This window comes from Triturus cristatus, chromosome 6, assembly GCF_964204655.1.
Source record: "Triturus cristatus chromosome 6, aTriCri1.1, whole genome shotgun sequence".
NCBI lineage: Eukaryota > Metazoa > Chordata > Amphibia > Caudata > Salamandridae > Triturus > Triturus cristatus.
The window spans coordinates 1832492295-1832509633 of record NC_140589.1 but is presented as its reverse complement, the minus strand read 5'-3'; the positions used below and the strand labels follow the sequence as shown (position 1 = coordinate 1832509633).

General features: G+C 44.8%; 1 protein-coding gene across 9 annotated transcripts in view; it reads right to left on the bottom strand.

Annotated features, from left to right (window-relative positions):
• The window catches only part of AGBL5 (AGBL carboxypeptidase 5), a 468371-nt gene that overhangs the window by 3477 nt on the left and 447555 nt on the right, over positions 1–17339 (bottom strand). For all 9 annotated transcript variants that reach the window (XM_085613234.1, XM_085613239.1, XM_085613240.1 and 6 more), the window contains 2 exons: positions 3856–4007; positions 1948–2051 (listed from right to left, as the gene is read on the bottom strand). In XM_085613234.1, the coding sequence (XP_085469360.1) occupies positions 1948–2051; positions 3856–4007 (256 nt within the window). The remainder of the gene's footprint in view (positions 1–1947; positions 2052–3855; positions 4008–17339) is intronic.

Sequence of the window (17339 nt, the reverse complement as noted above, 5' to 3'; positions counted from 1 at the left end):
CATATTAGTGCTTGTGTTTTCAGTCCATATTCTCATGCATTTAGCTTCTATTCCCTCCTAACTTCCGCCCTTTAATGTTGCTTCGTTTACTTCCCACTCCCTGCCTAACAATGTAAGCAAATCAGCCCTATCTAGGAAAGTGAATAGGTCCGTAGCTGTGTGTGGCACAGAATACACAAAGTGTGACTGTCATTCTGCGTGCCTCTCAAATAAAGAATGCTGCATTATTTCTTGTCCCCCAAATATCATTTTCTGAGTAAAATATTGTTTCTGCTATGTTGTTCTGGTTTGTCCAAAATACAGTGTTCACCAGTACAGCGCCTCTGTAAAACACTGACAAAATGTATGAGAGTGGCCTCTCTTCAGAGATTAAGGGCCCCATAGAACCTGAACCGAGGCTCTGACGTAGGCCTTTTGACTGTATCCCTCTTGGCCACTGCACTCTATGCCACTCTACTCTAGTCTGTATCACTCCACTCTATTCTGCTGCACTCTACGCCACTGCACCCCTCACCACTCCACTCTGCACCAGTGGACCCTATGCCACTCAACTCTATGCCACTGCACTCTACGCCTATGTACTCTATGCCCCTGCATTCTACTCTGCACCGCTCACGCTACTTCACTCTACTCTGCCCAACTCTAGACCACTCCACTCTAAGCTGTGACGCTCCACTCTATACCACTGCACTCTACACCACTCTTGTCTACACCATTGCACTCTATAACCACTGCACTCTGCACCCCACTATGCCACTGGACTCAATGCCACTCTACACTGCACCACTGCACTTTACGCCACAGAACTGTACGCCACTCTACTCTGCACAACTGCACTCTACTCCATGCCACTGCAATATGCCACTCTACTCTGCACTACTCTACGCCAATGCACTCTACACCACTGCATTCTATGAAACTCTGCTCTTCTCTGCACCACTGCACTCTACACCCCTCTTCTTTACTTTGCACTACTCCACTCTATGTAACTGCACTCTGCACCACTCTACTGTAGTCTGCACCACTTTACTTTGTCATTGCACTCTACGCATTTGCACTCTATGCCTCTGCACTTTACGCCACTACATTCTATGGCAGTCTACTCTGCACCACTGCACTCTACACACACTCTCCTTTGTACCACTCTATGCCACATCACTGGAGGAAAGTCCTTCTCCTACCTCGCAGCAAGGGCCTGGAATGACCTCCCCTCCACCTCCGACAAACCCCCACACTGCCTCAGTTCAGGAAGGATCTCAAGACCTGGCTCTTCGGGTGACCCCAGCACTCTACGGGGCCGCACCCCCCCCCCCCTTCCCAACACCTTGAGACCCTCGCGGGTGAGGAGCTGCACTACACAAACCCCTGATTGATTGGTGCACGCTATGCCACTCGGCGCCTTTCCACTCTACGCCACTCCACTATACTGTAGGCTACTCCAAGCCATTCTATTTCACTCTACTCTGCACAACTCTACGCCATGCCACTCTACACCACTCTGCTCCACTTCACTCTACCCCACTCCAGTTGAGTCTACCCCACTCTCCTATATGCCACACCACTCTACGCCATGCCACTCGGCTGTACAACATGACTAAAAGGCATTGGCAAAGCCAATAGCTATAGCATAGGCAAAACCTATTGGCTTTGCCAGTGGTTGTTCTTTTAAAGGAGGAAAATGTAAAAGAGTTTAGGTAGCAAGGATGCTACGTGTTTCAATGAAGTTTGAAAAAATAAAAATCCTACATTTCTATTAAAAAAATGAATAAGGTTTTTTTATTCTTAAGAACTTTTTTCCTCTCAATTTTCAGAATTGTGGGAACCGCAAGTGGGCAGAAAGATTAATGGTTATAAATATTCATAATTACGCAACAGAGGCTTAAAATGACTGTGGTGAACCCCACTGAGCCCGATCTCATCCCCAGAAGACCCCTTGCTGCACTCTACCTGGTCCATGGCTTCCTTGTCAGATACCAAGAGAGTATCATCCGTCTTTGATCTCAGAAGCGGCATGGATTGCGCGCTCAAGGCGCTGACATTCCCTGGTATCTCTGAAAGAAACAGATTGGCGAACACCAAGAACAATGTTAGGGTCTGGAGCAGAATTAAATGGCACTGCCTCACTCTCTGCACACTACAACAACAGCCCACTTTTCTTCATGTGTCACTACAACTGTAATGCTTTTGCTATGGGTGACCGTCCCGCCAAAAGCCGCGTTCTCGCCATGTTAGCCGAGGTACTGTGTGGCTCCTGATGTTCGAATATAGTGTTACAGCCCGCTACCAATGACTATACTGGTTAACAGCCTTCTTTCTCCTGGTTTATAGGGCCAATATTCTAATAGACTTTTAACCCTTCTGCCTCGGGCTATACTGGTTGTTAAAGGCCCTCTCCTCGCTAAAGGCCCTCGGCTGCAGCCCCATCTTATAACCCGATTTCAGGCCCTTTACCAACTAGTATAGCCCTCGGCAGTGGCTATAAGGCGGCATTAATGTCCAGCGATTAAAGAGAATATTGGACTAAAGTCCTAGCTCTCTATTTTTTTTTTTTTCTTTAAAGGATGCTTCTCTTGATCTTTTAATAAAAGTTTGTTTCACTGGTAATGCCAAATCATTTTAAACTCAATACTTTCACAGAGTTCAGTCAGGAATGACCTCAAAGATTTTTGTAAACAAAGCTACTGATGACAGAACAAAAGGCACGACTTCTATAGCCATTAACATGTGCGAGTAAGTTTGTGCCCCACACATGAACATGTTTTAAACTAACAAATATTCTATGAGAGGCAGAGAGAACTGTACAGTGCCAATATTTAAAAAAAAAATGGATTACTGTGGTTCACTGTATGACAAGCTATTTATTCTCAAATAATATTTTCACTGGTATCAGCTGCGTATAGTTTGTTTCTCAAATGAAACAGCTCTAAATTCTAAATCGCTGGTACCCGTTTTGTATCAAAGATTGTTAAAACGTGATACGTTAGATAGTAATCCTACAGAACACGTCATCGCAATATTCAACATTCAACAACTGTAGCCCTGGCAAGTCCAATCTACTTCAAGACTTCAAAGCGTAGAACACTGAGTTTAATGTTGTATGCGATGATTAAACAATAGTGTTCCACTCATGCTGAGGTAGGTATGACAATCTTGGAAGAGGGAGGGGCCTTCACAGTGCCATCTTTAAATGGAGTGCAGAGCTCTGGGGTTGACTCACAGACCTGCCCATGAAGGCAGGCTTGTATACATCAGTATCAAAGGCCTTCTTTGAAGAAGGGTGGCACAAGGCATCCAGTATGTGAAAGACCTTTTATATGTCAAAGAAAGCCGAGAACACTAAATGAACTCTATGCTGACAGGAAGGCGGAGCAGAGAAGTGAGTGGCCAACGCTCCCCACAGTCACCACACAAGTCTAGCAGCCCCACCTGTTAGAGATCTCGGCTTCAGAAGCCCGTTGGACGAGTACTTCCAGACTCTCAGGATGGGATCCCCGCTACCATGTTGAAGCGAGCGGCCAACGCTCCCCACAGTGGCACCGGTTGTCACCACACAAGTCTAGCAGCCCCACCTGTAAGAGATCTCGGCTTCAGAAGCCCGTTGGACAAGTACTTCCAGACTCTCAGGATGGGTTCCCCTGAACCATTTTGAAGCGAGTGGCCAACGCTCCCCACACTGGCACTGGCTGTCACCACACAAGTCTAGCAGCCCCACCTGTTAGCGATCTCTGCTTCGGGAGCCCATTGGACGAGTACTTCTATACTCTCAGGACGGGCTTCCCGCTACCATGTTGAAGCGAGCGGCCAACGTTCCCCACAGTGGCACCGGTGGTCACCACACAACTCTAGCAGTCCCACCTGTAAGAGATCTCTGCTTCAGAAGCCCGTTGGATGAGTACTTCCAGACTCTCAGGATGGGCTCCCCGCTGCCATGTTGGAGGGAGCTCTGCAAGTGCAGCAGTCCGTTCTTCCTCACCGGAATCCGGCTGGGCCGCAAGGGAGGTACTGAGCTGCAAGCCACCAAGAAAAGAAGAGAGCAAATCAATGAAGAGCAAAATGCACATAAATTCAGAACCCAGCGGTGCAAGACACCAGTGACATGATAAAACAGTAAACTGGTTTCTGATCAACTGTACCCACATGGCATATCACAATGGTAATTGGAGTGAGTCACATTATATAACTGATATCCTGCACTATACTGCCTAAGAAGTTACTTTACAGTACATGTCTCTATGTTTGTTGACTTTGATCCAGTGGCTGTGTCCATTACGTGCCTTTTTTAAGTTTTAAAAAGGCTTTTATTCGGTAAATATGCAGAACATAATACAATAAAGTAGAAAATAAGCATATAAGGGCAATGGTAAGTCATATAAGAATGTCTATTACATGCTTAATGCAGTTTTCTTATCCAAAACATGTATCAATAAAACATTTAGTAAAGAGGTTTAAATATAAAATGACAAACAATGAGTTGGAAAATGATATCTTGTGATCAGTGTTGGCACAATTTACAAAGCAGAGGGGCTGGGAAATCAGCAGCATTCACGGCAGCTGTCCAGCTGCAACTTCATGGTCGATGATGGAGATAAATGTCTTTGGCTCCTTATCAAAAAATCATGTAGGTTATGTTTCCGCATCCTATCACAATGCATTTGGACTGCTCGGATCATTCAACTATGGATATCTTGTTTACAGATTTTTGGTCCTGCTGTATCCAAATGTTTTTGTCCCCCACCTTCTATTTTTAGCAAAGTTTAACACCAAAGGGCGCTGGGATATTCCGTTGAAATTGATCAGGACATCATTGTTCACTAGGTTTCTAGTGCTGTTCGACAGAGACCTGGTTTCCCTGTTCAGGGCGTTGATGACTTTGGGCTCAAAATGCAAATGTTGATAATTTGGTCTATTTTCTGTGCTAACAAGGCAAGACCTGCTTCTCTATTTAAGGGAGTACGGGTACCTCTGGGGGAAAACTTCTCTCTCACTGCTACATCACTCTCACACCGGAATATTCTGTTTTAGTGGTTGTGCGACAAATTTGCTTCAATGACAGAATCAGAGATCCCCTTAGAAGAACTTTCCAGGGGAAACAAGTTTGCTTTTGTTCAACTTTCCTTCTTGCAAGATCTGATGTGCCCTTAACTGTTGTTTTTGCTTAAGATGGGAAAAGCAACACTTTTGAACAATCGCGGGAGATATCGATTATGAGGTTTTCATTGAAGGCTTTGTTGGAATTTGTTCACCAAATTTTTTGTTTTACCCTTAACCTTATTCATCATAGAACATTGATTTTCCCTGTACAGGTTGTAATGGCTCATATGGGGCGATGGAGCCTTGCCCTGGTATATGTGGGTTGACCGAACTTCTTAGCCATTTGGGACCCCTGCTATAGATATGGGTATGGGAGTAAAATTACACGGGATATGAAAGAAATCATGGAATTATTTAGCCCACTCGGGGTGCGTGCCCCTCCCCACCACATGTGGCTGGTTTCTCCCCCTGCTACTCGGCAGCCCATAAAGAGTGTGGATCGAGAGGGTGAGGAGAGCTACTTACATCAATACCTGCAGAGTACCCATGTGTGTATGCAATTCCCCCTTTTTTTGCTTCGCTTTGAACATACCACCCATGGCCCTTCAACTGTTATGTAGTAGGTTGCCTGTTGTGGACAAGAGTGTAATTGGGGAATTTTGTTGATTCCACTGGTTATATTGCACTTTTGTATGTTTATTAAGAGGTGCAATGTGAGACACTGAATTATACTACGATCAATATGATGCTCTGATTACACATGCTATGTGCCTATTTTCTGTTGTGCAATAAATCAATAAAATAAATATATTAAAAAAAACATTCATCATAGAAAGTGATCTTCCATTTTGGAGATCCTTCTAAAGACAGTAAATCCACCTAGGACATCCATGTGGCATATTGTAGCCTGTTAAGGGGGAGTGATTATGGACTTTGGGTTTGGCTATCTACTCTGGATTATCTGTGACCCGCTGCCCCCTAACCTGTGAATCTAGCTGCAGGCTTCTTCCCTCACAAGGTCTTGATCAATCTCTGGAGCTCCTGATCTCTGACCATCAGGCACCTTCTGAGAGAGCAGCTTTGTGTTTTTGTCTCAGTTCTTCCCCTGCTTTGCGTCCATTATGGTGGGATGAGTTGGAAAGAATCGGTGTGTTTAGAGCGTGGCTATTGATTGTGAAATGGACAAATTGACACCAATTCCACTTATTGATCGTCCCTGTGGTCCACGGAGGACCACCTTGAGTCTACCCGGTGATCCTCTAGTCTCCTTCTGCATCTTTCGAAAGATCCTGAACGGGACACATGGGACGAGTCACTGATAAGGGGGATAACTGCATGTTCATTTATAGGTCTGGGGATAGACGCAACTTTTGCAGACCACTCCACAGGAAGGGGATCTGAGAAGAGCCAATGATGTGGGCCGGGGCAGACAGTTCTCCTGCTCTATAATGTCCTCTTCTCTTGGTCTAGCAAAAGATAGCCAAGACATTTTGACTAAGTGCAGTGGATTGAAGTGAATTCTGTCCACCGTCCAGGTACGCAGGTGAACCCATTCTGTTGACTGCGCGAGCGCTCTGGCGGGCGATATTCTCTTCACTGTCCAGGCACACTGGCAGACCTAGGAAACCCTTAACACACTTCCCCAGAGAACACTAGTTATTCCCTCTCCCATGGAAAGACTAACAGAAATAAGAAATTCTCCATTTGCCATTCACAAACAATGTCTCTCAAGCAATTTACCACTAAGGGAGTGTGACATTGAAAATAGAAACCCACCATTAGAGCGACCTTTGCCATACCATTCCCATCGGAGGGAACCACACAGAACAAGGAAAACATTAGACTCCCAAACACAGAAGAATGCCTTATAATGTAGCCCACTGCCATTACAGCAGAAAGGAAACTCACAAAAAAGAAAACTCACCTCCTGCGCTAGTAATTGCAGAGAAAGGAAAGTCCGAGTGCACCATTCAAACAAAGAAACCACACTCCTGCCAATCACAAGGCAATGTCATTAAAAGAACAAGAAGCAGCCAGCAGAAGAGGATGCCCTCTAAAGCTGCCCACGATTAAGGGTGAAAAAAGAACACTAGGAAATCTTTAACCTGCCAACATCGGGTCCTGGTTTGCATCAGACTAAGGTAACCCGGTGTGTCACCCTATTTTCCAAGTCCTCCGTGGCAGCCATGTTTGCTGTAGACATGATGGTCCATCCTGCACTTGTAAACCACTATCGTATACAAATGAGGCAACCTCTGTCTGGGGGACCCTAGAGCCCAGGTCACCCACGGAGCTTGCCCCACATAAGAATGTACATAATGTTCTTTATTTGGTTCTTTCTTAATGGAATACTGTTTAACCTTGCATGGAAAAGCGTACTGCTTAACTTTAGGTTTTTGGGTAAGAGCTAAGAGGCTACCAGTTCAAATGGATTACCTATGTCTTCTTCCACTGTAATTCTACCCGAACCAGGAGCAACAGAGATGGAAAGACATATGATCAGGGGCACAGGATGACAGTGAGGTTACTGGGTCCGGAAGGGGTCTACTGGATGCAAGGCAGAGGGTTTTCACATATGCGATGGGAGATTAGGTCGGGACAGAGAGCCTGTGCATATATAGATGCACGTAGAATACGCTATGCATGCACTTATAGACCATCGATAATGTTTCCAGGACGAGAATAAATTCCTGATACTAAATGGTGAAAGCCCGATTCACAAAGGTAAACTTACACTTTGAGTCCGAAGGACAGATCTATCTTTTTATGTGTGGAGACTCTGCAGTCAAGGATACTACTCATAAAATCCCTCTGTGAATAGCAAACAATGGTAAACTTGCACAAACGCGTACGTTTACCTCTGCGAATCAGGCCCTCAGGGTTTAAAGGCATTCATCAAGAGGAAAGCCTTATTGAAATGGTTGTACATCAATGGGACAGAAGGAATGCTACACCGAGACACAGTTATAAACTGCTGATGTTTCTAGGCTGAGATCTAAGCACTGCCCTCTATAATACCATTCCACATCGCAGTCCAAAACTAAGCAGTATTAATCAGAGTGGGCTCTTATTTCAAGAGGGAATCCACGTTCATGGATAAGGAGAGTAGAATAATAGGTGCTGGAGCCCATCAACAGGCCCTGTTCAATTTTCTCTATATATATTCCCAATGACAATAAGAAGGCCTTTTATGCACAACTCTTACAATTCTGTGCACTGCTTTAGAACTCCCAGACTGAGAATACTTTCCCATGATTGCTGGACACACAGACATCTAATAAGAACATCAAGGCCTTGTGTGTTCATTGATTTATGAACTAAGAGTTTGGCCCTCTTGGGAATGGTCAAGTGATAAGACTTCAAAAAGTTAAAATCCTCTTTAGCTTTATAGCACCACTGAGTGAATAATAAGAGTAAATTATTCTAATGAATGCTTTTGCTTTACAACAACTATAAGAATAACGAAGTCTACCATTGTACATGGTCACACGCGTGAATGGTGTGCAGATTTGCAAGTTACATTGTGATAGATTGAGATTTCCTTCCTATGGGCTGATCTCAAGATGAGAAGACAACATGTGCAGAGGTGCTGGACGGGTAACCTTGAGTAAATATACTCCTAGTATTATTTGCTCATGCACTACTTTTGGAGAATACAGGAGACTGCATCAGCTTGTCTAACGTCCTGTTCTTGGACTATTGGACGATGCTTCATGTGACCGGTGAAAGATGAACTAAACGAGAGGGATGGAGATGTTGGAAGGATCTCTCCAGGATCTAACAGATTCTTAGATTCAAATACTACTAGTTAGAATAATAGCCCAGTTCCAGTGACTGTGTTAGTTTTAAACATAATAGGGCCTTGTTTCTTGCCTTTTGGGCCTATACCCTAGGCCAAAAAATGTTAAGACTATGGCTCGATTTGCTGATCTAACCCTCCTTCTGGCTAAACGTCAGATTACACGATGTAGAAAAGCCTCTAGAGCGCCCCTTGCCTCGAGTTGGCGTGAGGAAGCTCTGCGCTTTGGCACGGCTGAAAGTTATGCTTTAAGCAGGGAGCAGCATTGTGGTTTATGTGAACAACCTATAGCATTGGTGTGTGATGATTTCCTGGAGCAATTTAAATCTCAAGATAACAATGCAAACTGATCACTAGTGCCTTCAGGACTCTGCCACCTGACATACCCTACTGATATGTATACAGGACATACGGTACCCCCTTTATTCTTCTAATGATACAGGATGGTCTCACCCACTATACCACAGTTTTCTCAGATACCTGGTCTAGGGATGGCAGTTTGGGGTGCGGGGGAGGTTCTTGTAAATGGTTTCTATTCATTATTGTTTCTTCTTAAATATTCTTTTTATTCATGTACGAGCGGTCCTTATGTAACCTGAAATATGTACCACATTTATATCTGCTCACGTATATTGACATGTATCATGCCTGACTATACCACACTGTAAGGCAATATTTAATTTGTTCATGGTTTCTTTTGTTAATGAAAATTCGATAAAATGCGTTTTTTAAAAAATGCCTTGTTTCTTTGGTGACTCCTCACAGCAAAGTGGGGGAACCTATAAATGATAACTACCCTGCAAGTGAGTCTTCAGCGGGATCTCAGATAAGATCCATTCTAAACTACCTGTAGAGAAGCAGGATGACCAGGCAGTAACCGGTGAAAGGGACAGCTTTATTAAGTGCATCAGCATATGGGAGACGTCCCATCCACAAAGACTGACGATAGACAGCTGACCGGCATCATTCCACAGTCTCCTGACCTTCTCAGAGCTGGGTCCATGTTCTAAAAGTCTACATTCCTAAGCTGATACCATACCACCCCTCGGACCGAAGCCCATTCATGGATCGGTGAGCGCCCCCTCAAGTGTCCTCGCTCTGCAAACTCTAGATAACTGACCGGCATCATTCCACAGTCTCCTAACCTTCTCAGATCTGGATCCATGTTCTATAGGTCTACATTCCTAAGCTGATACCATACCACCCCTCGGACCGAAGCCCATTCATGGATCAGTGAGTGCCCCCTCAAGTGTCCTCGCTCTGCAAACTCTAGATAACTGACCGGCATCATTCCACGGTCTCCGAACCTTCTCAGATCTGGATCCATGTTCTATAGTTCTACATTCCTAAGATGATACTATACTTAGATAGCATACCACCCCTCGGACCGAAGCTCATCCATGGACCGGTGAGCGCCCCCTCAAGTGTCCTCGCTCTGCAAACTCTAGATAACTGACCGGCATCATTCCACGGTCTCCGAACCTTCTCAGAGCTGGATCCATGTTCTATAGTTCTACATTCCAAAGATTATACTATACTTAGATAGCATACCACCTCTCGGACCGAAGCCCATCCATGGATCAGTGAGCACCCCCTCAAGAGTCCTCGCTCTGCAAACTCTAGATAACTGACCGGCATCATTCCACGGTCTCCGAACCTTCTCAGAGCAGGATCCATGTTCTATAGTTATACATTCCTAAGATGATACTATACTTACACAGCATTCCACCGCTTTGACTGAAGCCCATCCATGAATCGGTGAGCGCCCCCTCAAGTGTTCTCGCTCTGCAAACTCTAGATAACTGACCGGCATCATTCCACGGTCTCCGAACCTTCTCAGAGCTGGATCCATGTTCTACAGTTCTACATTCCTAAGATGATACTATACTTAGATAGCATACCACCCCTCGGACCGAAGCCCATCCGTGGATCGGTGAGCGCCCCCTCAAGTGTCCTCGCTCTGCAAACTCTAGATAACTGACCGGCATCATTCCACGGTCTCCAAACCTTCTCAGAGCAGGATCCATGTTCTATAGTTATACATTCCTAAGATGATACTATACTTAGATAGCATACCACCGCTTTGACTGAAGCCCATCCATGAATCGGTGAGCGCCCCCTCAAGTGTCCTCGCTCTGCAAACTCTAGATAACTGACCGGCATCATTCCACGGTCTCCGAACCTTCTCAGAGCTGGATCCATGTTCTATAGTTCTACATTCCTAAGATGATACTATACTTAGATAGCATACCACCGCTTTGACTGAAGCCCATCCATGAATCGGTGAGCGCCCCCTCAAGTGTCCTCGCTCTGCAAACTCTAGATAACTGACCGGCATCATTCCACGGTCTCCGAACCTTCTCAGAGCTGGATCCATGTTCTATAGTTCTACATTCCTAAGATGATACTATACTTAGATAGCATACCACCGCTTTGACTGAAGCCCATCCATGAATCGGTGAGCGCCCCCTCAAGTGTCCTCGCTCTGCAGTCTCTCGTCTAGATACAAGAGTCTGAGGGAGAAGGGAAATCAGCTTGGAGGTTCCAGATTTATTTCAAGTCACTTCAGAAAAGTCTGCGCACTCGGTTCTGTTTACATAGTCACGGACAGATAGCAACAAAGAAAGCTCACAGTGCACATATACGTTGTGAACCAAGACATCTAAAGTATATTTCAGGGGTGTAGCTTCGGGTGGGAGGGTACTTGGGGTGTTACACTCCCCAATAAATGTATTGTCTGATACATAGTTGGGTACAGGTGCTTTCAGTCGGCTATTGTGACTGTGAGAGGTCCGTCTGATTTCAGTGAGAGTTTTTACATACACAGACAAAAACGCACAAACACTCACTCTCTGTTGAAAGTCCTCAAAAATATTGGTTATTTTACAAAATATTGGGTTTTCTTCTTAGTACTTCTACTGAGCCGCACTTCTCTCCCTTTCCATTGCCCTTAAGCCCCTCTTGTGCGCCCTGCTTGTCGTATAGTGTATTTAAACACTATATGCAATCCTGATTGCCGAACAATCTGAAACTCACACTCCACCAATCTTACTGGCCAAGCAATGCCCCTGGTATAAGGAGAATGCTATGGAACATCTTCAGAGTCTTTCCTTTCGTACAGCTCATGCCCCGGCACCCAGCATTAGAAAACTCCATCATAGGCTGTACATTGGCAGAGAATGCCATCTCTTGGAGGGGTTTGTGAGGAGGCTGAAGGTACACCCGACCGGAAGTGGGTGAAGACAGGCCTGGACGCCAGCAAACGACAGGAAGAGTGCAGCGGTCTAGTGGCACTAGGAAATCATGACGTCAAGACGTCAGCGCCGGCAGAGGGGGTAAAGGGCGGAGATTCATACCCCAGCGAGGAGAGCAGCGTAAAAGCAAGGAACAACGGCGACGAAGTGAAGGAACCGAAGAGAGGAGAGCGTAACGAGGAGAGAGAGAAGCCCAGCGAGGAAGACGACGGATGTCCGGAAATCCCTGAGATATACACCGCGCATAAACCCGGCGGCCCAGAGAAGGGAGAGGACGGCCCGGGTTCCAACGCCACGGCCCTTCTAACGGGTCGTGGCACAAGGCAAGTGGCACTAAAGTGGTCGTTTTGGTGGGGGTGGTGGGGTGGCACGGGGAGCTAGTTCACTTGTGGTCCTTCCGCGCTTCCCGCCACGCACCCTCACTCCCTATTCACCTATTCCCTTTGTCCTACACAAACGATTGGTGCTGGTAGCACAATAAACCCAGAGCAGGAGACTGTGAGCTAATCCCGGCATTTTCAGGTCTCGCCTTGCTATCGCGTAAGCGATCGCAAAGCGAGACTATTGTAAAAGGGCATTTCAAAGTGCTCCCAAAAAGCGGATTGCATTGCTAGCACGCGCACAATCACGTGCTTGGTGCCGCCATGCACTCTGCTTTTTGGGAGCACTTCAAAGGGTTCGCTCCCCCGCCTGGAATGCGCTCCCCCGCCCCCAAGTGCGCGCGCGCCACGCTCCGCCGGGCTTGTTTAAATAGCTTCAGTAATTCTCTCACATTCGCCGGATTGCCACTTGCTACGAAAAAAAAAGACTTGCTTCCTAACTCTGAAATTAACAGTATTCAGAAGAAGTCACAGGTCATGTGTTTATTGTATCACGTAAACAGGCTACTGGATGAGCAGAATGTAAATGTGTTTATCTTTCACTGCAAAATTAACGAAGCTTCAACTCTTAAATTGCATTTTTGACAAGTCTTGAATTAACGCCACAGGGAGAACTTCTACCTTTTTTTTTTTTTTGAATCTGTGATGTTTTCGAATCGGAGTCTTCATTCAAGGTTTTATGCAATGTCTGGGGGGACACTTGTTTTATTTAACTTTCCTTCGTGCGAGCACAACTTTAGCATCCTGCTGTGCTAGTTTGGCGTCCCACAGATGCTGCCGACGAATAGATTGCAATCTGTTGCGCTCCGCTTGTTTGCGCTTAATTAGTCTGTCCTGGTTTCCTTTCTGAAGTGTAGGTTTTTGCACGGAAACACTAAAGCTTTCTGTCTGTTTTTTTACCCAAACCTTTATTTTGGACGGAGCACTTAATAGTTATTTATTATGTGTATAAAAATTTTAAGTTAAGTGGAGCTATGAAAAATTGTTTTGGTGTGTATTTGGAAATATGTAGCTATCGCCGCGCTGCTAGTGCTTGTAAATTGTTTAAGCAGAATGTGTACTTTGGAAACCATATGGTTTAAGTGTTTTGAAGAGCGACCTTTAGCATAGAGACAAGCCACCGTAACATTGCCTTTTTTTTAAGCCTGATTTAGTCAACCCGGCCACACATGTTGGTGTTCGCCATCCACATATTTTTAGTGGCTTAGCAGATAGTTACGCTGTGCAATTTACGTAAATAAACATCATGATTTATGTGGCAAAGCTACTGATACCGGTAAGTAATGTTTTTTTTAATACATGCATGTGTAGGAGTTAATGAAGGAGTGCAGTGCTGCTAGAGACCCGCCCCCCCAACGGCACTACCCATGTACGGAATTTTCATCCACATCCTTTTGGGCAGACACTAGTCACCCTTTGTAAATCTCGCCAGGCCACAAACAAACGTAGCTTTCGTCAGCCTCTTAGTGCTTCTGAATGATTTATGCTGAACCTGTACTTTTAAAACCATACATGTAGAAAAGATTTAGTCAACCCATCCATATATGTTGGTGCACATAATTCTAGTGCAATGTGCAAATTCAACATCAGGATTTATGCGGCAAAGATACTGTTGCCGGTAGGTAATGTGTTTTTGCAGACAGGCATGTTTAGTAGTTAATGAAGGTGTGCAGTGGTGTTACTGACCCGTTCCCTCCACGGAATTACCCGTGTACGGATTTTTTTCCGCATCTTTTTGAGCATACGTTAGTTATGCTGTATGTACACATCCTCTCTACAGCTCGCCATGCTAGAAACAGACCACAGTGCTTGTATATGCATTCCACTGCGCTGCTGTGCTCTTTGCTTCTTTGTGGTGCACATAGGGGCTTATGCTATGGAAATATAAGGCAATAAGATTTTGGGAATGGTTTAAGCAGAAGCAGTACTTTCAAAACAATGTGTATAAACGATTTGCAGCGCAACTCTGTTTGAGTCTCGGCTTCGCCTCAACGTCTGTGATTCTGCGCAAATCACCTAATCTCCTTGTGCCTACCAAAAATTAACATGTTCTTGTATAATGTAACGGGTGCTCATGTAAAGCACATTACTATCTTCGGGTCGAGTTGGCGCTACATAAAACTGCCAAAAAAAGAAAAATATTCTATGGGTAGGTCCAAAGATATATACCATGATTCATTGGGAAATGTAAGTGCTAGATATAAAAAAAAATACCTGAAAGAACCCTATTTGTACCTCGTTTGCAGGAATAAATAAACTTTTAAACAGAACACAATACACTGAGCTGGCAATTATTTTTTTCTGCAGAATCAGTCTGTTGTACAGCTGATCACCGAGCCTCACGTGCAACCTATCAACCTCAGTTACATGAATGAATGTATGTGGCTGAAAACTGGTCACTCAATGGCTGACAAGGCAGAGAAGCCACTGTACTATGATTGGAACTGTCTCCCTGTTGAAATGCGGAGTCCTGGAATGTTACCGCAGCCCACCTGTAAGGTGCTCAAGAGAGATCTGTAAACCGCGGGCACATAATTTTGTCATCGCAGGCCCAATAATTCCAGTGGCCTTGCAGATAGATTTACGTGTGCAAAGTACGGGAATCTACATCATGTTTTATGCGGCAAAGCTACTGTTCTTAGGAAGTAATGTCTTTTTGAAAACAGACATGTGTAGTAGTTATTGAAGGAGTGCAGTGCTGTACTGACTCATCCCCCCCTCACCGCATTACCCGTGTACGTATTTTTCTGCAACATCCTTTGAGACAAACGCTAGTCACGCTGTATGTACACACCCTCGCTAAAGCTCGCCATGCCACAAACAGACCACAGTGCTTGTATTTGCTTTCCAGTGAGCCGCAGTGGTCTGTGCTACCTTGTGGTGCACACTGGGGATTATGCTGTAAAACATATGAGGCAATAGGGCTCGCTATGTACATTTAACAGCCTACAGCACCACAAGGTGGTGGTGGGGTAGGTGGGAAGGCGAAACATGTACTTCTATTCGCTTTATATGACTTTTATTCTCGCATGTGTGCCTTTTGCTCACCATTTGTGCCTTTAAAGCGCTTCTTGTGCGGCCTTTGGTTTAAAGTGCTTCTTGTGCGGCCTTTGGAATCCGTGCATGTCCTTTCGAGGCCACACAATGCGTTTTTTACCCACATATGAACCTTCTAAACCTAATGTTTGCCTTTTACATTGATTGTGAAATTGTGCCTTTGTTCACTATTTCGTCTTTTTACGTTTTTTGCGTGCTCTTTAAACTGTATATGTGGGTTTTATTATAGTTTACATTTTAGTTACATTGCGCAGGAAACAAGTAGCTACTGCCGTTTTCCTATTGATTAATTTGCAACAAAAGGAAGTACCGGTGTTTCATCAGACAGCAGCTGCACACTCTGGGTTTCATTTTTTAATATACGTAACAAAGACTATATGGATTAAACTTTAATAGTGTGACAAAGAGATGCCGGGTTTCAGATTAGGCAAAAGGTTTATACAGTACCTTTTAAAAAAAATTACAGTAACATAGAGCACATAAATAACCATCAGCGAGCAAATATTTTTGTGAACCTGCTTTAATGTCTGATTCTGATTACTAGCTTGTAATTGTGTCCAAATTAAACTAAATATATATCTATATCTATCAAGCATTTGCAATGCAATAGGTCTTACATTTGCGAGAGTTTGAGCTATTTTTATTGTAAATGACATTGCCTTATGTTTTGGTTTTTGAAACATAAATAAAAGCCGTTGTCATTTACAATGCCAATAGGTCAAACTCGCGCAAATGCGAGACCTATTGCATTGCAAATGCTTGTTCTTCCTTTCCCTTCTATTTTTTTGGAGCACCTGGGAGGAAGCAAGATACACACAGAGAGCCTGAACTCAAGTCACAAAAAGGACGGTCCAGAGAAGGGAGAAGCAGATCCCCATCCAGTGTTTAACCATCGCTGCATTGATTTAGCCAACTTTTTATTTCATTTACTTGGTACATTCCTGTATGGTCTATGGGACTTGTAAAGCCTTATTTCTACAAAAAACGTCCAGACAATAAAAGAAAAGCGTTGAAAACCTTATATCGCCTGCGTCCACTAGTCACATACACCCGCCAGACCCTCGAGTCTCATAGAGGGTTGTTTAACTCCTTCAGTGCCCATGACGAGATGGTCTCGTCATGGAGCGCGGTTGCGCTGTGCCCATGACGAGACTATCTCGTCATGAACCCCGCCCGCTAATGCAACGCCCGGCACAGGGCGGGGAAAGGGCGTGGCACTGAAGGGGTTAACACACAGATCAGAGCAAGACCATGTCATCACTTCACTCATGGAGCACTCTACAATAATATGAGTAACAGAACAAGCAGTGGAAGAAAAGGAGACAAATATCCGTTTCCATTGATTTTACAGTCTGTTGGGAGAGTCTCTCCAGATCGCAAGCAAACAAATTTGAGGGCTGGGGCAAGTACAAAAAGTAGAAGGGGAGTGAGCTGTTTAAAGGAGGGGATCCCAGAATTTAGGACCATAAGAGGGCACATGGCCTGAAAGAGCCATCAGCAGCATCCTGGGTGCAGAAAAGTGTGAACAAAGGTGCAACACTGTGTGTTAATTTAAAGAAAATGCAGAGCAAGTGGAACTGAAGAAAAGGTGGGAGAGATGCAACACCAGATAGGGAGGGAGACTGAACAGAGGTCAAATGGAGGCACAGAAACTTGACTTGTAGGGGTGAACATGGAGTCTGAACATGAAGCGGATACCACTAGTTGAGACAAGCGAAGACAGGCACAACTTTGGTAGTATAAAAGTACAGTGGTCACGAAGATGTACAGGGGGTGGGATGATATCTGGGAGATGAAACTTCAGATACAGTTACTGAT